The 23,798-nt window shown below is 38.2% G+C and overlaps 5 protein-coding genes across 6 annotated transcripts; 3 read left to right on the forward strand and 2 right to left on the reverse strand.

Moving 5' to 3' along the window:
* The first annotated feature begins 2,631 nt into the window (after positions 1-2,631).
* LOC103973813 (acidic endochitinase) lies at positions 2,632-3,836 on the forward strand. The gene has a single exon (XM_009388475.3). The coding sequence runs from the start codon at positions 2,727-2,729 to the stop codon at positions 3,696-3,698; it is 972 nt and encodes a 323-aa protein (XP_009386750.2). The 5' UTR covers positions 2,632-2,726; the 3' UTR covers positions 3,699-3,836.
* A 1,621-nt stretch (positions 3,837-5,457) lies between these two features.
* LOC135598129 (sialyltransferase-like protein 1) lies at positions 5,458-6,976 on the reverse strand. Its single transcript, XM_065091669.1, has one exon. The coding sequence runs from the start codon at positions 6,749-6,751 to the stop codon at positions 5,579-5,581; it is 1,173 nt and encodes a 390-aa protein (XP_064947741.1). The 5' UTR covers positions 6,752-6,976; the 3' UTR covers positions 5,458-5,578.
* Positions 6,977-9,249: 2,273 nt separating this feature from the next.
* Positions 9,250-15,957, forward strand: LOC135599017 (nifU-like protein 4, mitochondrial). Of its 2 annotated transcripts, none has more exons than XM_065093645.1 (7): positions 9,250-9,444; positions 9,537-9,769; positions 11,281-11,442; positions 14,142-14,317; positions 14,755-14,858; positions 14,961-15,072; positions 15,599-15,957. In XM_065093645.1, exons 2-7 carry the CDS (start codon positions 9,544-9,546, stop codon positions 15,662-15,664), a joined length of 846 nt encoding a protein of 281 aa, XP_064949717.1. In that variant the 5' UTR covers positions 9,250-9,444; positions 9,537-9,543; the 3' UTR covers positions 15,665-15,957. The 2 variants fall into 2 exon arrangements, with proteins under 2 accessions (XP_064949717.1, XP_064949718.1); XM_065093646.1 differs by having other exon boundaries at positions 9,537-9,595.
* A 1,136-nt stretch (positions 15,958-17,093) lies between these two features.
* LOC135599018 (uncharacterized) lies at positions 17,094-20,825 on the reverse strand. The gene is made up of 5 exons (XM_065093647.1): positions 20,450-20,825; positions 20,240-20,346; positions 18,587-19,091; positions 18,003-18,118; positions 17,094-17,414 (listed from the first exon to the last, which is right to left on the reverse strand). The coding sequence occupies exons 1-5, from the start codon at positions 20,672-20,674 to the stop codon at positions 17,210-17,212; spliced, it is 1,158 nt and encodes a 385-aa protein (XP_064949719.1). The 5' UTR covers positions 20,675-20,825; the 3' UTR covers positions 17,094-17,209.
* A 665-nt stretch (positions 20,826-21,490) lies between these two features.
* LOC103973809 (GDSL esterase/lipase At5g03610) lies at positions 21,491-23,515 on the forward strand. Its single transcript, XM_065091670.1, has 5 exons — positions 21,491-21,557; positions 21,642-21,854; positions 22,377-22,657; positions 22,745-23,036; positions 23,120-23,515. The coding sequence occupies exons 1-5, from the start codon at positions 21,509-21,511 to the stop codon at positions 23,350-23,352; spliced, it is 1,068 nt and encodes a 355-aa protein (XP_064947742.1). The 5' UTR covers positions 21,491-21,508; the 3' UTR covers positions 23,353-23,515.
* Positions 23,516-23,798: the final 283 nt, after the last annotated feature.

A 23,798-nucleotide genomic window follows, 5' to 3' on the forward strand; every position in this document is an offset into this window, starting at 1 on the left:
TCAGTCAAAACATAATATATTTAAATATATAATATTTTTTTAATAGTTATATAATATTTTTAAATAGTTATATAGTGTTTTTGAATAGTTATACAGTGTTTTGGACACCTCACTAAAAACATTGTAAAGTGATGAGGGAAACATTATAAATCACTCTAATGACTCCTAACTTCAACTAAAACAAACTAAAAGTCTGAACATTATATTTGAATAGCTATATAGTTTTTTTTTAATAGCTATATATTATTTTTGAATTACTATATAATGTTTTGGACACCTCACAAAAACACTATAAAGAGTTAAGAAAAATATTATAAATCATCGAATGACTCCTAATATCAGCCAAAACAAAATAAAAGCCAAAAGGATGTATTTGAATAGCTATACAATATATTTAAAGAGCTATATAGTATATTTAAATAGCTATACAATGTTTTGAACACCTCGTCAAAAACACTATAAAGAGTTAAGGAAAACATTATACATCGCCCTAATAACACCAAACGCTAGCTAAAACAAATTAAAGGCCTGTAGAGTATATTTGAATGGCTATATTTTTTTTAATAGCTATATAGTGTTTTTTAATAGCTAACTATAGACCCCGTAAAGTGTTAAGGAAAACATTGTAAATCACCCTAATAACTCACAATCTCTGTCAAAACAATCAACTAGCTTGTACAGTGTATTGAAATAATTATACAATACTTTTTAATTGATTTATAGTATTTTTTTAAATGCTATATAGTGTTTTGGATACATCAACAAAAACACTATAAAGACTGAATCAAAACATCATATTTCACCATAATGACTCCAAACCTCGATCAATACAAATTAGAAGCCTACAAATTTGATGTTCAAATACTCTACAATCAACGATATATTAAGAGGCAAAAGATCACTAGAGATATATTATTTTTTAATAATTATACAAAGTTTTGCTCATGATAATAAAAAATACTATAAATCATCCTATTGACTCCTACCCTCAACCAAAACAAACTAAGACTACAAATTAGTATTGTTATGTTCTACGACCATTGATATTATAATATCACGCTATCACTAGCTTTACGATGGTCTTTAAATAACTATACAATGTTTTGCCAATGACAAACAAAATACTATTAATCACCCAAATTACTGATACCATCAACTAAAATCAAATAAAAGCCTACCATGTGGTACCATGATGTTACATTATCAACTATATCATAAGACACAAGATCATGTCATTTACAGTGTGTGTATATATATATATATATATATATATATATATATATATATATATATATATATATATATATATATATATATTCCGTTGTGACAATAATAACACTATAAACACTACAAAAATTTATAAACTAACCAAATTACTACTAACGTCTGATAATGCCAAGATACAACAACAAATTCAATGGGGGAGATGCACATTACCTATGAAATCAATGGGAATAGGAACACAAACAGCCAACACAATGTTTCACCACTGGTAGAATCAAACAATATTCGATAAAGTGTTCTTAAAAAAGGCAAAGGTTATTTTAGGGTATTTTCATACTGATCTATAGTTTTTTCACATCCAACGACAGGAATATAGAGGCTCTCGGAGATCAGAGTTTTGAGGACTTTACAGTTTTAGGCATTAGAAGATAGGAAGGGGAGTTAGGGTTTATGGGTTTTTTGGATTTTGGGAGAGAGAGAGAGAGAGAGAGAGAGATGATAGGATAAAGGATTTAGGCTATCGTTGGAGAGGGAAAACCTAAGAAAAATGATAAATAAACCTAAACAAAACAAACTATGATACTAGAGCTCCTTTGACAAGAGAGGAGAAATGCCTGTTTGATTTCCTCCATCGAGAGAAGAGGAGATGAGAGTCAGTTTCGTTGAAAATGATCGATATAACTTTGACCATTTATATTTCAGTTAAGAGGATCTCTGAGCTCTTATTCTAGTAAAACATTTGCGAGTAGCCATTATTAAGAAATCTTACTGACAAACAAACCATTATAACAAAATTGATTATCATAAAACATATGTTATTCTAAAATACAACAGTTTAACAGACAAATGACCCATCAATCGCGGTCGGAGAAACCCTTAACGAGCACTTCAACTATTGCAGCCACACTTTACTTTTGGCTTTTTGTGGATAAAGCACCCGTGAGCTGTGTCCAAAATTGTCCATCCAATTTCACGGCCGTCCATTTGGAGCATCGCGTGCGTCTTCTTTTTGTGACTGATGTCTTAACAAAGGCATCGCAAATTTCTTGGCCGTCCATTTGAAACGCTACGCAAATTATTATGTTTATTACTGTACCGAGGGACTCGTGCGTTAAATCTGTCTTTAGGTCAAGATATTGTGATCCGGACGTGAAGTGAGCGAGTCATGATCCAGGTCATGTCACCTATTGATTGACCGAACACGTATCCCTTATCCAAATCCAGTCTTCTCAACTCTTCTAGCATATCCGTCTCTTTTTTTTTTTTTATCTTTGGATGAATTTAAATCAAAACAGATACAAAATAACACGCTGAGACAATGTGACTTGCCAGTCTCTGGAAAGCATTAATTCGCGCATCCACAGACGTCGTCAGCTTCATCACCCACTTTTTCCTATATAACCATGTCGCATGGCTTTGTTGATGACAGACCACCACAAGCTTGCCTTTGGTTGTGCCTAACAGAGAGAGAGAGAGACAGACCGATAGCCTCCTCATTCACTATGGCGATCCGATCGCCAGCTTCGCTGCTGTTATTTGCGTTTCTGATGCTTGCGCTCACAGGAAGACTGCAGGCCGGGCGCAGCTCATGCATTGGCGTCTACTGGGGACAAAACACAGACGAGGGAAGCTTAGCAGATGCTTGTGCCACAGGCAACTACGAATACGTGAACATCGCCACCCTTTTCAAGTTTGGCATGGGCCAAACTCCAGAGATCAACCTCGCCGGCCACTGTGACCCTCGGAACAACGGCTGCGCGCGCTTAAGCAGCGAAATCCAGTCCTGCCAGGAGCGTGGAGTCAAGGTGATGCTCTCCATCGGAGGTGGCGGGTCTTATGGCCTGAGTTCCACCGAAGACGCCAAGGACGTGGCGTCATACCTCTGGCACAGTTTCTTGGGTGGTTCTGCTGCTCGCTACTCTCGACCCCTCGGGGATGCGGTTCTGGATGGCATAGACTTCAACATCGCCGGAGGGAGCACAGAACACTATGATGAACTTGCCGCTTTCCTCAAGGCCTACAACGAGCAGGAGGCCGGAACGAAGAAAGTTCACTTGAGTGCTGCTCCGCAGTGTCCTTTCCCGGATTACTGGCTTGGCAACGCACTCAGAACAGATCTCTTCGACTTCGTGTGGGTGCAGTTCTTCAACAACCCTTCTTGCCATTTCTCCCAGAACGCTATCAATCTTGCAAATGCGTTCGACAATTGGGTCATGTCCATCCCTGCGCAAAAGCTGTTCCTTGGGCTTCCTGCTGCTCCTGAGGCTGCTCCAAGTGGTGGCTACATTCCACCCCATGAGCTCATATCTCAAGTTCTTCCGATCCTAAAGGATTCCGACAAGTACGCAGGAATCATGCTGTGGAATAGATACCACGACAGACTCTCCGGCTACAGTTCTCAAGTCAAGTCCCACGTGTGTCCAGCGCGTGGGTTCTCCAACATCTTATCTATGCCGGTGAAGTCTTCCAAGTAAACCTGAACGGCGTAGATGATCGGTGGTGTCGAAAACTCCGATCATCATGAGTCCCCCATCCTATCCGTGTGTGCTACGTATGGTGTTTCGCTTGTACTATATGTGGTCTTTTCAATAATATAATAAGGGGGTTTTGCACATCTTTATTTTGAAAGATTAAAAAAACAGCATAATTCAAGCTTCATTAGAAAAAAATTCAAGAAACCTTAAAAATAAATTTTAAAGATTAAATGACCACTTTTTATATTTTTGAGTTATAATATAATAAGGGAGGGTTTTACATATCTATATTTCGAAAGATTAAAAAAACAGTATAATTCAAGCTTTGTTGTTTTCAAAAAAAATAAAATTTTCAAGAAACCTTAAAAATAAATCATAAAGATCTAAATGACCACTTTTTCTATTTTAAGTCCTCAAAATAGATATTTTTTACTATTTTCAACCCTTAAAAATGTCGAATTTGTATTTTTCTAATTTTGATCAATTTAAGATGAATTCAAATGATCATTTTCTGTATTTTTTAAGTCCTTAAATAGGTACTTTCACTATTTTAGTATTTAAAAAACTGAGTTAATAATCACTTTGGATCAAAAACCATGGCTAAGAAGAAAAGAAGAAATTTTGAAGTTATAAGAAAGATGTTATTGTAGAAACATTAGTTATACCATTTTGGCATTTTATTCAAAATTAGTGTAACCCAAATCGAGAATCAAGTTTCAGTTTTTCAAAAAAATATTATATTTTCAGAACCTTCGGAAATGAGTTACGTAGATGATCATTTTTTTCTATTTTAATTTTTAAAATATGTTACATTATTTTTTACTTATTTCAATTTAAATTATATCAAGACCATAAAAATGTGGGTTTGAGTATGGAATTAATAGATATTCTAATCTGAAAATAGTAAATAAGATATTCAAATCTGAAAATGCTTATTTCAATTTAAGATGAATTTATAATTATTTTATGTCAAAAATCACTTAATAATTATCATAAATGGTCATTTAAAGCTTTGAGAAAAAAATTTCTTTTGGAGACCTGAGTTTTGCTGTTTTTTAATAAGATTATACTATTAAAAAATAGTGTAACTCATATTTCAATGTTTTTCGAAAATTTCTAAATTTACAATAAACCTTGAAAATCACATGGAACTAAATGATCATCTGTTTTATTTCTGAGCCTTTAAACTAGGTATTTTCACTTGATTTAGATTTTTTTGACTTATTTTAATTAGAATTCTGTCAAGATCATTAAAATAAGGGTTTGAGTATGGAATTACTAGGTATTCTAATATTAAAAATACTACATGAGATATTTATAAATAATGATTATTTTTATTTATTATTTATTTAAAATATTAGTTATAAAAATGATATTTTATTTTTTTAATTTCGTTATGTTGACTTTATGTCTAATTAATATTTAATATTTTATTTGGTTTTTTTTATATTTTATTATTATTTACTTGAGATATTCAAATAATATTATTATATTATATTTTACTTTATATTCAATAATGTGAAATTTATTTTATTCTTTTTGTCATACTTTTATTATTTTTATAATATTTTTATATTTATAATTTAATATTAATTTTAATATTTTTTTTTATTAAAATAAAACTAATATATATTAATATTATTGAATTATATTTTTTTATCTTGGTCGGAATCAAGATTTGAGTCTATCTTGAACCGGTTCAAATTGAATGAATCGATTTAATTGAGTATGTTTGAAAAGGGAGGAAAGGAAGGAAAAGGATAAAACGTGATTTGAGCAGCACTTTTGTCATATGTAAAATGAGAACACTCTCCGACTATATATATATATATATATATATATATATATGCAATTTGTATCATCACATTGAAACAATGATCTCAGTGGTAGAATACTATCGGGGGAAACTTAATGCCGGAGTCTTTGAGAAACGGTATTACCTGCGGCTGCTCAGCCAGGTCGCGGTACAAGTCATACTCCGCCTCGTAATCATGCAAGTCCAGCTCCGCCTTCTGGTTGGTGTGGTAATGGTGCTTCGCCTCCGGCAACTTCCCGAATCCGAAGACGCCAACTCTGTCGCAGATTCCCAACGCCAGCATTACCGCCTGCATGCCCGATGAGTAATGGAACGTCCTCGGGTCGTGGGCCTTCGCCCACTCCTCTGGCGCCTTCCCGGTCGTCTCCACAAATCTCTTCAGCGAGTAGTACTTGACGATGCGGGCGCAGAGCATATCGAACCGCGCGTCCGTGATGAGGAGCGGCGCCTTGTGGGAGGAGTTGCAGACGGCGTAGTCGAGGAAATGGGCGGCTTGGCAGATGTACATGACCATGGCGACGTTCTCGCCGTATGGATGGCAGAAACAGCCGTGCCGTCGAGCGCACAGGTGGAGTATGTTGCTGTTGACGAAGGAAAGGCCGGTCTTTGAGCCCACCTTGTGGCCGTACCCTTTGATGCGGGCGTTGTTGAGACGGATCACAAGCTCGTGGCCGTCGATCAGCTCGCCGTGGTCGTTGTTCAGAAGGATCCCGCTGTTGCCAACCACCGCGCAGGAGCCATAACGCTCTGCCTCGGTGTCGAGGCGGCCGTGGTGGCGATCGATGGGGCGCTTGATGTGCTCGACTAGCTCCGACATGATCCCGGGATGGAATCGGCGGCGCCGGAACCAGTCACGAAGGGGGCGGCGGAAGTCGGGCAAGGCCCTGTAGTCCTTGGGGGCGCGAAGCCGCTGGGAAAACGGCATCTCGTGCCGCCGCAGCACATCGAGGTGGTTCTCCCGCCGCCAGTCCGAATTGGTCCGGGGCCGCCCCCCGGCGCCGCCGCCGCCGTGGCCGAATAGGAAGGTCCCGTCAAGGAGGTCGTCGACGTCCTTCTGCAGCTCCGTCTCCCGTTGCTCCACAGCAGCCAGCCTGAGGAGCGTCGCGTTGACCGGTGGCGCCTCCGGAGGCTGCCGCTCGCGGCGCCTGCCGTCCTGGAGCACAGCCCGGAAGCCAAGGACTGAAAACACCCCGATCAGGATCAACAAACGGAACAACACACGCAGAGTTCCCTTCATCCTCGCCACTAAATCGGCGGATCTAAGTAGAGCTCTGCGTTCGCGGCCAAGAACGCATCTTTACATCCAGATGCGCAATTCCCCCAGTCGGGGCAACAAAAGAAGCCAACTTTGGGGCGGAGACGGGAGAGATTTCGCGGGCCGAGCTACGATTGAGGATTCTGGATCGCCATGGATGGGGGATTTCCGCATCTTCCAGCTCCAAACCGCACGGGAGAGGTTGGGATTGCTCGATGGGGTTGATTCAACTATATAAGGCTGGCCAAAGGATTGGCTGGAGTTACACTTATCCAGCGTCCTACATTACCTCATCTTCACCTTTCTTCTGATTGGGAGCAACGTGGGACCGTTGTCTGACCAGCCTCCACATCAGTAGAATTCTCTAACGAGAAGACAGGTGAGTTTTAGGGTAATTTCTAATTAGGTAAGAAGATATTTTCTTCGATTTGTATTAGGTAGAACAAGGACAGCTTTGGGAAAATAAAAATAAGAACAGTCACAAGTCGAAGAATGTTTCTTTTTTGTTTGTTTCGCGTGATGGAGATGGAAAGATGGTTGACTGATTAATCTTTCTTTTTTTATATACTTTTTTTCTCCTCACTTATGGTGGCCCCAAATAAAAAAAGTTCCTATTGTCAACTTATTGTTTTGCATGATATATGGGTTATTTATTCTAGTTTTTGGCATTGTCTTTGGGAAAAATGGAAGAACTTAAGGCTCTCATAGATAACATTTGAATATCTATATTAATCTTTTTTTCCAAAACAAAAATCAGATTTTATTATTGTAGCAGTTAGTCTCGTATTATTATAATCCGCGCCAGAGCACAAAATAGACCTCAGTGGACATCAATATATGGTGTCGATGAAGATAAAAGTTTCATTTCACTTTCTATAAATCAAATATTTTCATGGCTGTGACGACCAGCAACCATCAAACTTTATGGTTGCTATTGTGTCTAACAAATATAACCTTAGAGCTTAACAACGAAATCGTAATTACCATTTTGGCATCAAATAAATGGCACTATAAAGGAAAAATGAGTATTAACCACGGAGTAATTACAAATTTGTCACTAAAACATTTAATGGGGAAATGATTAGGATATGGAATGATGGGAGACTTGTTTGATTTCTTTCTTTCCTGTGCTGTTCAGTTCTTTGATTGTTCTTGATGAGGACCTGACGGTAGACTGAGAACCAAAGGAAGAGATTGATGATGGAAGAATTAGGTGCTTGTGGCTGTTTACCGAGCAATGAAGAAGCTGGCATGCATGGTGGACTTTGACTTGTATCGTCTTCAGTGCACTTGCATGTTAATAATGGAACTGTTCCTTTGCTGATTCAACTGTTGATTTCTGACTAAGCTGCGTAGGAAAAGTTGGATCCGATTGTTACTCTCATAATATCATGTGATTGAAAAATGATAGCTATAGGACTAAATGTAAGCTCATATGTATAAGAAGTCTAATTTAATCGAAAAGGAGGATACTCATAATATTATCTTGGTAGTTGAGAGATGTTGAATGTTTGTTTTGTGATTGATACGTACGAAGATCGAAGTCACATAGATTTTTCGACTTGAACTCTCCAATACTCAAGTTAATGACGAATGATAAAACGAAAAAAATAATATTTAATAAATAATAATAATAATAATAATAATCAAGTCAATAATAATAATAATAATCGTGACTTGACTTGATGATCTCTTATAATAGATTTTAATCAGAGGAAATATTCTATAGGAGGTGAAATATTCCCCATCCTTTCATTTAATAATATCGATAGAATATTATTATAATATTTTTTTATTTTTAATTGATGTTCATGTGACTTAATTGTTAATCTAGACTTATCTTCTCTTACTAATTGTGCTATTACATCATGATTAAGTATTTTTTTTAATTATTATATAAAATTTATTGATCATTAATTTACCAATATATTAAATAAAAATATAAAAATATATTTTTATTATATATTTAGAGACCAACATTTCAAGAATGTTAGTTAGCCTTACTATTATTATTTTTTAAAAAAATATCCCCACCGATCTTGAGATGGATTATCGACTTCATCATTTATATTTGCAAAACACAAAAAATATACATAGAGCAAATAAAGAATAGCCACTTCTTTTGTCGACAAAGTGTTAATGATTCTAATATGTCATTATAATTGTAATTAAGTATCTAATTGTTGAATTTAATCTATATTATATCAATATGACTTGTTACCTAAGTTTATACATAAACCTATCCAAATTTAATTAATAAATAATTTAAGCTAATTTAAACTGAGTAGGATAGTCAATAAATCCTCGATTAATGATCATCACTTGCGAACTTGTATCGAATTGAGACCTAATTATCCAACTAAACACTTGCATTCGGGACTTAATCCAACATGTGACATGTTCCAATATGTTATAAGACGACACGCGTCGAGGCATCGAAGGTATTAACCGGCCATAAAAGGTCAGTCTTGTCATCCGTATCGATCACCCTACGTTCGCTTCCTTCGAGCCCTAATCGCGTCTGACGCACCAATTTGCATCATCCAATTTCGTCGCCCGTCTCCCGCACTGTCCTCTCCGCCATCCCAAGGGCGCCGATCGCATCTCCCTGGGCCTACAACGATCTTTGTCCCTTCGGTGGCGCTCGCAGCTCTTTAGGAAGCTTGGATCGAAAGGTATCACAATCTCGCCCGACCTCACATCAAATGAGCTCGATATTTCGTTCAATATTTTCTTGATTCGAATTTGTGAATATTTGTTGGTGAAGCGATAAGATGAAAGGGATGAAGGGCTTTGCAGGGCTGGTAGCAAGAAGCTATTTTTCGGGTAGGACTCCAAAGCCTAATCCAAGCTTGTTCAGAGGGAGAAGCGGATGCTATCTCCATTCTTCTTGTCGTGCAATCTCTTCTTCATCTTTTTCTCTTTCTCTTCGGAACCAGTGGCCCTTTGTTCGAAATCCATCGGAGTCATGGGTCTCGGCTCCGTGGATCGGGCTTGGAGGTGAGGTTTTCTTCTGATGTGTTGTGCGCTCATTCGTCCACAAAGTTTCCGCTGTTACAAGAACTTGATTGCTTTCATCTACTTTTCACCCTTAGTTCACGTGAATTATGGCTATGAAATTATAAGAAATTGAAATTAACATCAAACGTGGTTGAACTTAAAACTGAACAAAGCAAGTACACAAAATGTCTAGACAACTTTCTAAGTTTGCTTTGAACAAAATAAAAGAACCCGGACCTCTATTATTATCGAAATAAAAAAAAATTCAAGGTTCAGCTGAACACCTGGCTAAACTACTTTAAGATATATAAATTACCTATATTTTAGAATTATTTTTTCTCACTCATGCATGATCATGATAAATAGTTGCTAATTGCCTGTATCTAGTTTGCAAAATTAGAATGTTTCCATTTTAAAGAAACAGCTTGCTGTTTACGAAGTTGAGTTGTGATGAACTGTTCGCTTAGTTGCAATACTGAAGTCATTATGCCTTTTCTTCTTGTTTTAGGCTTCTAACTTAACGCATTTCTATGCTGCCACCCTTTGAAATGGTGAAAATTTATATGGAAATGATCAGATTGAGTTCTGAGAATATGTATTTTTGGTTGGATGGCTATGATATCGGACATATGTCTGTGATAAGGATACCATAATCTTTTTGTTTTTGTTGTTACAATACAAAGCATCCCACATATTTTCTGCTACAAGTTTCTTTTGTAGTCTTAGTGGTTCATTTGAATAAGCAAAGTTTCTTATCTTGGTGACCAAGTGCTCCACATAGCACCTACAAGCAGTCAATGTGACAACATTGGTAACATGACTGTGTTATTGATCATCAAGATCTCCTGAATGGGCCACCTAGGGGGAATAGTTTGAGGGGTTTGAACTTTTTAAATACCTCAAAATTTGGCAGGCCTGTCTTCTAGCTTGCAAGAAAAGATAATGTGTGATCACACTTTCTTTGGTGTCTTATTATACTTCATTATTCTCCTATCAAATTCAGTGACACTTGTATGCCTTGTGGAATTCAACAGCATCTTCAACAATTAAAGATGTCATCCCCTGGGTCTAACTGGTCTTTGAGGCACACGGAATTTTCTGTTAATGGTCAGCTGTGAGTGTAATACTTACAGTGTCAACAATATGCATTTCTATTTACAGTGTCAACAATATGCATTTCTATTTAAGTGGCTTGCAACTGACGTGATTTGTAGAGTCAGGTACTTCTGCAGTTGTCTTGCATAAGACCTAAGTACAACAAAGTTGGCTTGATGTATTCAACAAAGTTCAGGATTGTGCCTAATAAAAAATTTATAATCATGTGGTCATGTGTAATCCATGTTTGATTACCTTACTGCTTTAGTTACCAATGCATAAAGAGTCTTATTCTGTAACATTTAAGTTCATTAATGCCCATGTATAATGGGCTTTATGTAATGCTGATGTCACATATATGATTGTGTTGCAAATGATGATGAGGTCACTTAATTTTCTGACCATTTTTTGTACAGAACAGAGGAGGGGCATGTTTATTCAAACACAGTCGACACCCAATCCACTGTCTCTCATGTTTTACCCAGGAAAATCAGTAATGGAAGTTGGAAGCGCTGATTTTCCCAATGCTCGTACAGCTATGACTTCACCACTGGCTAAATCTTTATTTGGCATTGATGGTATAGTTTTTTTTTCTATTGAGCTCTTGCTTTTTCTTAGACTTAAAATTGTCAGTTTGCTTTAAAATGTCAATGCGCTTGTTCTCGTATTGCAACTCCCTGCTGACAGTTGCTTTACGTTAAGTTTCTAGAAATTTTTCTGATGGTTGCTGAATTAACTTACCACTCTCTTGTGTCGATAACTTATCTCTTAATGTCAATATAAGTCCTCTATGCTCAATAAATATCATGTGGGGTATTTTGCCACTGTTAATGTCTTATGCTTATATGTATTTTGTTAATATATACATGCTACTTTTATTAACTTATGTCCTTCTATGAATGCTGAAAACTGACTTCCATCACTAATTACTAGGAAAATATCAATTATTGCAATTTAGGTTGTGGTTAGGAGAATATTCTAAGACAATCAAGTGTTTTGTTTTGACTTAAATATGTTCTTTACAAAGTAAGCCTGAGCCATTGACAGAATGTTGGACACTTTGAAATGCTTTTGGTGTTCTTGTCGGCCGTTGACAAATGGAAACTTCCTGCCACATGTTGGGTAGCTTAAAATAACACTTATTTAAATATGTTTAGGACTTTTAATTTATCGAGGATTTTTGTTGTACATAATTAACTTTTAAAATTTCTTTTGTTGAAGTATTTGTGAAGTAGTTGCTTATATAATTTGTTGTTATGCTTCAGAAGCATAGTTTATCTATTATATATAAGGCATACAATTACAACAGCATATGAAATGTGCACATAGCAGTTGCTGTGACTATGAATTATCTTTTATGAGATTTAGGTGATGTCTTATATCCATATCATATTGTCCATGTCCAGTTTCCTTGTCCATGCTTTATAGGTGATCGGCAATCCAATGTGGTACAACTTTCTCATCCCCGACAGAAGGGTGAGGCCCCCTGATTATTGGTCTGTAGATGTCTTTATGCTTTCATACAATCTGGAATAATTAAATATACATATCTGTCTGGCACATATCTGTAGTGCAGTCTGCTAAATGTGTCCAAAATTCTTGCCAATGGCTTGCATTACCATTTGACTGTCAGGATTCTATTCTTTTCTTTTGTAAAGCTTTGTTGGTATTAACTATTCATAATATCTTCTGTGGTACAGCCATATAAGGTCATGGACTTTTTTCTTTTTTTATCTCGAAACCAGAAAATATTAAGGGCTATGATTAAAGAACACTTCTGTCATCTCTACAGAAAAAAAGTAGCACAAAATTCAGACTGGAGATGACTTGCGAATAAACATTATGACCTGGTGGCCCCTTGGAGGTTTGCAATGTCCGACACTTAGATAATGGAAGAATAATGTGTTATCAGATGCAATTCCTATGCATTTGTGGGTGCATATAACAATTATCATACCTTAGTTGATGCATGAGCAGTTTACAAGGCTTCCACTATCTAAGTACCCATATGACATTTATTCCTTCAGTAACTACAAAAGGTTTGTACTATTAAAATGTCTGTGTGGCATGTATTGCTTCAATGGGTAGACACAAATGTTAATGCATGACTATCAAGTGAAGTTTAAATTTTCATGCATGAATATCATTGGACTGAAACTGGGCACTCTAGACTGAGACCTAATCAGTGAGTTTGACATTCATGGATGGAGTTAGGGCTTTTCGGATGTAGCTTGATATTGATTAATGAGGTGATTCTGGAGCTTGATTTGGGTCTATGGGTTTACAGGTAGGTTCTGGTTTTACAAAAGGTTCTATTGGGTATTGGTGATTTGGAGATAAGTAGTCCATCGACACCTCTAGTCATGATTGCAAGTTAGTGTAAGACAATATAAGCTGAAAACTGAAATTTGTAATAATGATTTTTTTAGAAATTCTTGTAGTCAAATTAATTGGTGGGCATGGATATGTATACCCTATGCCAAATATTTGGGAGTTAAAGGTTATTGAAACTAGAAAAAAGAATAAAGTTTATTGCGAAACATATTACTATTCTTTATATGAAATTGAGAAAAGCCGAAACAAGAATTTTTCTGTAAATGGTCAGGTTGATTCTAATAATTTGTATGAGTCGTTCTCTAAGCTGTACTATCAATGTCTCCTGTGAGGGACTGCAAAGCTCTTGCTCCTTTTTGGAAGACTATTTACCATTTTTCATTCTCAAGAATCCTCAATTTTAGAATCTTGATTCCTTGAGTAGATAATCTTATCACATTAGGACATTTCAGTGATTTAAGTATACCTTTCTGTTGATGCAATTTAAAGCTATGTGCAGTATAGTACCAGCAGGAATATTTCATTCTAGGAAGAACAGAAGTTTTGCTTCATTAAGTTTTATAAAGTTTGCCAATTCACAAGGCTTCTGCCAATATGAGATCTGAGAAGAACAATGTGCCCAATCTTACCCTTGCAAGTAGAAAGGTTGTTTCCATTGTTAGAACTCTGGTTATATAGAACACAAAAGGGCAACCTTATTATGGCACTAAGAATCATCTTCTATTAAGTTTTGGAAGGAGTCATGAAAAAAAAAGGTTTTATTATGCTTAAGTTCCTTCAATATTGGATCCACATGTCCGTATCTTGCTGGCTTTTTAATCTATATGCTTACTAGTACTGTTCCATCTCTCTTACAAAATACTGAGTGCATTACACTTGGTATGAATACTGAGTGTGTTACAATTGGACATGCTGAAATTTTATGAAACTATGGGTAACGCAGGAGTCACAAGGGTATTCTTTGGATCAGACTTTGTCACTGTAACAAAGTCAGAAGATGCTTCATGGGATTTTCTGAAGCCTGAAATTTTTGCTGCAATAATGGACTTTTATTCATCTGGGAAACCACTTTTCCTCGAGTCAAATGTTGCAGCTTCTATGGACACAGCAATTCATGAGGTTTATACTCTCTTGTTACAGATTTTTTTTATCATAACAGTTATAGAAACTTGATTGTATGCGATGACCAGAATTTTCATGCAAATTTCATTTTGGTTCTTTTTGGACTAAAAGAATCTAGTTGAACTAGTCTTAAGATTGGTTGTAATTGAAAAACAAACATCCTGGACAAGTAAATGAATTGATAAGTTCATGGTGTAATTTCAATAGAGGTTCATAGATTTAGAACCTGCTGGCTTCCAGTAGCTTTTCTCCATGAGGAGAAAAAAGTTCAGCTCAGTGCATATTAGGTCTCTATCCTGGAAGTAGAGTTCAGTATTGGGATTATAGTGAACTTCAATATTGTTAGTTTAATTTGAATGTTTGCATCTTGGAACTTATTATATGATCAGTTTGCTGTACTTTGTGGCCTTCTGAAACTAAATAATATTTTGTAGGACGATTCAGAGATTGTTGCGATGATCAAAGAATTGTTAGAGACACGAATTCGACCTGCAGTGCAAGATGATGGTGGGGATATCGAATACTGTGGATTTGATCCGTATGGCTCTTCTCTCCCGTTCATTCTCATCAGATATAAACTAGAGTTTCACATCCTGTTAATTCAGCAGTGACCTAATATTACTTGATGTTTACTTTTCAGTGAAACTGGGATAGTCAAGCTAAGAATGCAAGGTGCCTGCAGCGGCTGCCCGAGCTCATCTGTGACTTTGAAGTCAGGCATTGAGAACATGCTCATGCATTATGTGCCAGAGGTAATATTAAGATGTATGGTTGTTTATTTTATATTCTAGGATGAGGCAGAAAAATTTCTTTTCAAATTTGAGATCTTTGGAGGCAATCTCTCATCCCAAGAAGTTTTAAGAATGAGCTAGCTTTATTGAATCAGATACTAGTACATAACAGTGCCATATTGGTTGTTCAGAAACACCATAGATCTATTAGATGTTGCTATCAATTTCTTTTGTTGTTAAATTTTATTTCTAAGATATCGATTTATGGTGCTTGGTAATCTCTAAATAAACTGGCTTATAATGTCTTTAGTAATATACTATAACACTCTGTTTTCGTTGTGTGGGCATATGGAAATAGTGGTTGACCGATTGCTGCACAAGACATGTCTGCATCTGAGATCTTATAGGCAACATATGCACTATTCGTCCAGTTGCTTAGAATAGAACCGAACATATGATTTAGTCTTTGAGTTCTACTTTGCCATGTCTCAGAGTATCAAATATTTGCTAAAATAAACATGTTCTTGTGTTAAAATGTCGACTGCAGGTCAAAGGGGTTGAACAGGAGCTGGATATGGTTGCTGATGCTCCATTGAGCAGTCAATTGGAATGAAGTGTTACTGAAGTAGCGTAATTATCTAATCTTGGTTACCTTTTGTGGTTTCAGAGCTGAGTAAATTTGGAGTTGTATTGGAATGAGTAAGTGGTCGACAGGGGCAGTTTGTTGGCTTAATCCTTTGAACCAAAAGGCAAATAAATCAAAGCAATGTATGACCCCGTCACTCATCTATGATCCCGTGCTTATTTTCGGGTATGTATCGACATTTCTTTGTTGACAGTGGAGAATACGAGAGTAAAACAGTGCGACAGAAGAAAAGAAAGAAAGAAACAAACATGCATATTTCAGTTGGCCTTTTTCGCTCCAAAGTGGCAGACACAACCCCAAGTAAAAGATATTGCTCGGGGGTCGGTAAATAAAACTCCTCCTTTTCTTTTCCTTTTTAGTTGATCTGATGGTGGATGCAAGCAGATGTTTAATATGCAAATGAACAAAAAGGGGCATCATTGTAATCTTCCATGTTCATTTACTGTTGTTGGATGATGTGGCCTTTCCCAATTTTAATGCGTGGTGCACATGTCGAAATCTCGTCACAGTAGTTCACTAGCAATCCTAAGGTTTATTAGAGGCGTAACACTGGCAAAACCAAGGCTTAAAGTTTTGGTGTCACGTATCAAGTTTGGGTAGTCCACGATACTTCTTACCACCTTTTTATCACCATTGGTGATCGAGACCTTGAACAAACCACTCTCTCCTTCCTCGGCTTTGCGTGTTTCATCTTTGTTGGACAGACTGAGCTATATTGACCTGAATGAATAAACATTTTAAAATATATGTAACTTTAAGTCGAGGCATAAATCCACAAATCATTTCATGTAAACGACTAAAAGATTTAGAAACATTAAAAAAAAAAAACATTTTTCAGTAAAACAACACCATTTCCAAAATTCATGAGGGCAAGCTATAGCACCTGCTGCTTTGATTCGTCTTTTTACAGAAGCCATGAAAGCCAAGAAACCCATTTGGCTCTTTTGAGACTAAGCCACGAAAGAAAGAGTAGGAGCAGAAAGTCTACCAAACACGTCAACAGAAATATGCCACAACTACACAAATATGACACAAAACATTGCAAAAGAAAAGCTCAAACATCAAAAGCTCAAACATCACCCCTTCTAACTTGATCATGGTGGATCTAGTAGCAACATAAAGCTTCAAGTAGCCAAAATTGGTCTAAAATACCTGCTAAATTCTGATTATTACCTAAAAAAATTCAATATCAAATGTCATTGGAAAACTTGATTGCAACACCAACCCAGTGCTCATTATCAGGAGAGTTTTGATGAGGAAGCTTATAATCCCAACCCGAGTGAAACCAGATGACTCATTCTCACATTCTAAAGTGGTTTTAGGATTCCTAGGCTTGACCGAGTACTGGAAGTTTATCTAATACCTTCCTAAACCATTTGATCGTGTCTATAGGAAGTAATAGGAAACCTTCTGGTGTATTTAATTGATCACTCACGAACAAAACCATCAGAGCGAATGCTATCATGCATAGGACCTTGTCCTGATGAAACATGAAGCATAGTGAAACATCATTTAAACGTTTGCTACACTAACAATATATGCATTCCATGCATCTTGTTGCTGGAAGGATGCCACCATTTCATACTTGACATCTCGGCTGACGGTAAATTCCTCCGAGTTCTGATTGTCCGTGGTGTCTGGCATTTTTCGGATCCAAACATGTATGGATTGGAATCCAGCCTCCTCCAAGCAATCCTTGATTTCTGGTAGTGACCACCTGTAAAGACAGAGAATTTGACCACTTCAACTCTCATATCTGTTTCTTAAGCAGCGAAAAATGGATTTTAACCATAATGTTTAAAATAAAACTATCAAATACAGTTTGCACGTTGGAATGAGGTGCTTTATGAAAAGCAAATTTGATGAGTCATGGCTGAAGCTTCAGATATCTCTTGTGTGCAAGTGCTTGAAGCCTTGCATTTAGTTCAAGTTGGAGCATTAACATGTTATCAAACTGTGTTTGCCTGTAGTTTTCTCATGCACCTACGGTACATGTCCACATGAAGTGTGGAGAAGTTAATTGCATAAATTTGGTCATGAAGTGATGTGAATGGTGTTCCAACCCTTGGTTTGATTAAGTTAAGCTACTTTGTTTTCTTGCAAAAAAAAAAGGGCATGAAGCCAGATCAAGATTAAGGATAAGATGTTTCTGTGACAACCATTTTGTAGCAGCAGATCGGAACTTGCAAAAGAAATATTATCCAAGCAATAATGCTGCTAAAAAAAAGACCAAGAATAACAATAGCAGCATAGATGCATAGAAAACATCATGATTTATTGGTTGGATATCAAAGATGAAACTTACAAGCGCCAGTCATATGAAAATGCATGCCGTATTATCTGTTGCTTTCCAAGATGAAAGTGGAGGCTAATTTTTGTCCTGCGGTTTATGATATCAAAGTCTGCTTGCTCCCATACATACTGCAATCACAACAAAATACGTAAGCCACATAGAAAGGAGATAAGCTCAAACTTTGAGTGTCATCAAAAAATTTATAGCGACTATAAGCCAAAATTTTGATATAGAATTGCAAAAGTTTAGTTCCTTTAATACTTTTGTAAGTCAAGACACAATCACTGAGACAACGTTAAACTGCATTTTGTTCCAAACAACTTCCATGTCAATTACATTCTCATCCAACCATTTTAAAGGCAACATCGATTAAGTTCTCATCAATTTCTATTGCATGAAGGAACAAGCAACACAAGGTCAAGATCAGCTTGTTATTAGGTGTCCCAAATAGGAGATTCAGATATCTGCAAATTCTGCTTACTTACTAGCCAAACCTCCTTTTGTAGAGCATAGTTTGGTCATGCATAAAGTAATTCTCATGATGCAAGTACACCCACAAAAAATATGCTTCTGATGACATCAAGAACAGAACTTACTGTAAAGTTAGAGAACCTTCTACGAAGATGCAACTTGCACTCTGATGACACACCTCCATATAGATCCATCACAAAAATGCCACCCTTCTTCGATAGTGCATTAAAAGCATGCTTGAAGTACAAAACTAAGTCTTTGCGCTTTTGGAGGCAACAACAGCTGTAATTGAATGCACAGACAATGTCTCTATTTGGCAGTGCATCAATTTTGACGGATGCATAGGTGAAGCATCCTTGAACTTCAGAATCATCTCTCTCATTTGTTGTGACAGCTTCTGAAGCACCATTTTTGTCAGATAAAGCTAGATCTTTCACAAGATCTTCAACTTGGTGTTTCACAAGGCAAGCTTCCTGAGGGCACAACACATTACCGTGGAGAAGAGAGATCCTAGAACACCCATCACCTCCAACCTTATTTAGATTGTTCTCCAAGCACCAGTTAAGTGCTTCAAGGTCCAAATCAACACCAATTGCAGTTCGTCTTGGGTCACTGCGGAGCCACTCACAACTGCCAAATACAGGGAGGAAAGCAAAATTTTTCATCAAAGTCAGCAGATAAGAATCTAACAGATAAAAATAAGGAGAATCTAACAGCTGAACAATTTCATTCTATTTTGTAGACAACAATAATAACACCAACAAATTTAGATGCCAAATTTGTTAGTGATTCAAAAATATACAAGAAAAGGTGAAAGGAAGTAAAGAAATATACTAAATGTGAACAGTGACCTCAAGAGCACTTCTTGTATTTGTTATCCAACTATCTTTGGTGTTATATTTTGTAAATCATTATTCTAATGAATTTAATAATTGATGTTGCCTTCCTCATCTATTTCTACAATGATCATTAATTCAAACTTCATTAATCGACTCTTACTTGATGGTTCTAAGTTAATCACATCAAAAGAACAATGGCATAAAGCTTGTCCTCCGAAACTTCCAAAGCAAATGAACTGAAAATTAGGAGCATCAAACAAGGAAACAAGACTCTATTCAAGAACAATTACCAAGTGGTAGCAAAAATGGGCCACCTACATCTTATAAGCACTACTCCAGAAATATAGATATCAAATTTTGAGCAAGCAACATGAGTAGGATATTTGTATGAAGAGTGAAATCCACAACAATCTCAGTGAAATCCAAGTGGCTTAGAATATATCAAGATGAAGAATTCTCATCACCTCTTGCAATTGTTCATGCCTGTTGTCTCTTTTGTATCCAGATGATGATGTAGAAAAACAAGCCAAATAATTTTTTACCTTATTTTCATTGGTAGGATTAGAAACATAAATTAACTTCCAGCTACAGATTACTTCTCTCGGTTATAGCCGGGCTCCTACAGAAACTACTACACTTGGATTCACTAAACCTCCTAAAAAGATGCAGGAATTCTCTGACAGATGGGCCACCGAAGTAACTAATGAAAGGTGGATTTCTTCATTAAGTTCTAACTTAACTGTACATTATTCACATCGATTCAAGATTCTGATAGAAAATTTTCACTTGTTTGCTTCCCAAAATCAAATGCTGTCACCAAAGAACATTGCTACAAGAGCAACTATACACCTTTGAACCTAACCAAATTTCAGTGGCACTGAAGAACCAAAAAGAGGAAAAAAGACAACAAGTTTCGAACACAAATATTTGCATTTATACCTCAGAAGGGCAGTGCCGCAGAAATCTTCTTGCAAATGGAGCGGAAACCGCCCACCGACATACATCAAGAAGAACTTTTGCATGTAGCTGATATCTCCCTTGGGCGACTGCTCCGACACATCATCATCAAAGATAAAAGAAATCCAACTTTAATAGAACCTATAAACCCTAACCAGAAAGCTTTCCCGGATAATAGAGGTTTGATTTCACCTGGACCGACAGCTGATAGAGATGGAATTTGGACGGAGCAGCCGCCGCCCACGGTCTTCCTCCATCATCATCTTCTTCTTCTCCCGATTCGCTCTCTTGGTGTTCTCGATCGTTGGTCGGCGGCGGGACGTCGTAAGCTGAGGAGGGCAAGATGTCCTCCTCGTCACTAGCGTCGCCACCCCGACGTCCTTGCGGCTCCCGGTGCTTCTTCCCGCGCTTTCCCATTCCTCAGGTTTTCGTTCTCACTGTAGGGTTTCAGCAGTCGGACCTCTACTAGAGCCGTCTTCCGGTCTTCGCCGCCGTCTCACATCAAAACCGGACCCGATCGGTTTGGGTTTCTCTCTGAGCCCTTAAGGGCGCAGCACGGCGAACTCTTCTTACCACGCCCAAGAAGTCTGTCCAAAAGACTGAACCAGCCCCGGAATTATCCAGGGTTCGGTGCCACCCAAGACTTTGTGCGGGACCCAGTTTTCAGTTGACACCACACCCTTGTGTGTTCCAGGGGTGGACTCAGTGTGCAGCCGACCATAGGAAACATACTCGTGTCACCGATCAAGACACGACCGCATGATGTGGCGTGGCACCCTACAGCCCCTCTTCACCACGTAATTGTGTAGTGAGTCGTGACTCAAGTGGCTCTAGTCATTACGTAGGTGAGAGACGTACCTCGAATAGTCACCACGTAGGTAATACACATACACATATATGACCGATAGGAACGACACGTCAATTATTCGTCACGATACAACGACCTTTGTAATGCGAATCGATATGTGGTGTCAGAGGGTACAATTTCCAACGTGTAATTTTAAGTTTGCAGATTGCATGTGTATTAATTACTATATATATATATATATATATATATATATAGAGAGAGAGAGAGAGAGAGAGAGAGAGAGAGAGAGAGAGAGAGAGAGGGGGGAGAACATACCGGAGAATTTAACATTCAAATGGGTCCCACTTTACAGGTGTACAAAACCTAGTCCAGTCCCTATAAATACTCTCTCATGTCTTACTACTGCTCCTTTCTCTCTGCATCTGATCTCATCATCTTCTTCCATGGAGAGGGTCATCCTTTGTGCCTTCTCATTGGTCTTCCTCATGATGGGTAAGGCTGCCTTCGGCTCACCTCAGTTTGGTTTGCTTCTCACGCTCATCGGTGTTCAGTTCTACGAGACTCCTCATGTTGCAGGGACTACGATTACTGGTAGTGATACTGGCAAGCAGGAGGAATACCGAGCTCGTAAGCTGTTCGTCTTCGGCGACTCATACGCCGACACAGGAAACCTGGGGAAGAAGCTGGGGAGGAACATCGCGCGTTCCTGGTTTGAGCCTTACGGCATGACCTTTCCCAAGAAGCCCGCCGGCCGGTTCTCCGACGGGAAGGTCCTCACCGACTACGTTGGTCAGTCTGTTCTTTCCTTAGAGTACTAAGCTTTTGTCTTATAGATTAACTCTCTCTCTTTCTACAAAGATCTGCTTTGCTTTTTCATCTATCCACACCACGTGTAACTCTCTCTCTCTCTCTCTCTCTCTCTCTATCTATCTATTTCTAATACCGACGTTTACATCGGTCCCTGTGATTCTTCTCTTCAGCGTAGTCTAAAGTAGCTTACATCTTTACAAAAGGAACTCTCGCTTTGGCGATCTTTTTACCAACTCACTGTCTCATGACTCGATATTATTCTCCTCTCAATCAGTGGTTGCAGTTGATATGCCTTCATGCATTATTACTTCCCTTCAACACCTTGTAATCTATTGTTTCTTTTGGTTTACGCATCATGAGGCCACCACCACAGTGTGTCCATTGAATATAAAAGTACGCATCCGATTCCATAGCTTTGCTAGATTGCAAGCATATGTGTCTGAGCTCGTTTCTGGCAAAAGAACTGCAGTAATATGTAGTTGTTTCCACATGGTGTGGCAGCTTCTCTTATCAGAATCAGTTCTCCCATCCCCTATAAGATCAGAAGAGTCGGTGACAAGCTGATGCTGCTACAAAATGGCATGAACTTTGCCGTCTCCGGCTCTGGCATTTTCGACACGGGGAACTTCCAGAGAAACCTATCCGCTCAGATCGATGAGTTCCAGTCTCAGATCGACGCTGGCGTCTTCTCAGAACATGACATCAAGTTTTCTGTTGCGTTGATCGTTGCGTCCGGGAATGACTACATGCACTTCTCTCAACTCGATCCGAACTATTTGCTGGTGAGTATCCGAGAAGGAAACATGACGACGTTTCCATACGAAAGAAAGAACGACAACCATGACGACGTTCTTCCCATGCTTTTGCAGCATCTCCATCGGTTCATGGATCGTCTGTTCGCGCAGCTGAAGGCAGACCTGAAGCGCTTTGATCACATCGGGGTTCCGAAAGTGGTCGTCACCAACCTGCACCCGATCCAATGCATCCCGTACTACACCCGGCAGACGAACTACACGATTTGTCCCGCGAACATATCGGCGGCAGTGGCAGACCATAACCGCAGGGTTGATCGACTGGTGGAGGAATTGGATGGAGGTAGTAAGACAACAACCTTCCTGTCTCTTGACGTGAACACGGCCTTCTCAAACGTACTCCGTCAAGGTAATCAGTTACGCTATCTTCTCCTGATATAACAAAGTGAGAGATGTATTGCAAGAATCAGAAGTAGTTCTTTACTTGTCCAGTGAATGGAGCAGAGACGATCAAGTACTTGTTGGTGCCATGTTGCGAGAGTAGCTCCGGCACAGCAGCCTGCAGTCAGGTAGATGCCCAGGGGAACAAGTTGTATAGGGTGTGCCGCCACCCGGAGGAACACTTCTACTGGGACTCAGCACACCCGACTCAGGCCGGATGGGCTGCAGCCTTCCAGTACCTCGAGCCCTCGCTACGCAGCTTCCTCCTCCCCTGTCCTGTTTGAGATCTCATGTTGCAGAGATCAGCTTCCATTGTTTCCATTTTCTCGTCTCTTGTCAGGACGCTCGCTTGTCAGTGGAGGTCAATTCTCAGTCATCGATCGCAGGTCTAATTAGCCTATCGTTAATTTGATTACGGAGAAAGACTATTTGCGTCATCGTTAACTCCATATTTGCATCTTCTAATGAGCAGAAACTCTGAATCTAATTCGGACGGGAATCAAACATGTGTTGTCTGTATTTGCAGCTCGATCAGAATTCATATCCACGCATGCCATGCGTCTATTAATACATGCATGCAGATAAGAATAATACGAATGATGATCCAAATCTATAATTCTTATGACAAATTTCATGTGTTGGTAGTAGAAAATGGAAACCCTAACTCGTTTCTCTCCAAACAAATCTGTTGGCAAGGAAAGGAAGAGTACAACTATGGCTTTTATATAGC

The sequence above is a fragment of the Musa acuminata genome, chromosome BXJ2-1 (assembly GCF_036884655.1).
Source record: "Musa acuminata AAA Group cultivar baxijiao chromosome BXJ2-1, Cavendish_Baxijiao_AAA, whole genome shotgun sequence".
In the NCBI taxonomy this organism is placed as follows: domain Eukaryota; kingdom Viridiplantae; phylum Streptophyta; class Magnoliopsida; order Zingiberales; family Musaceae; genus Musa; species Musa acuminata.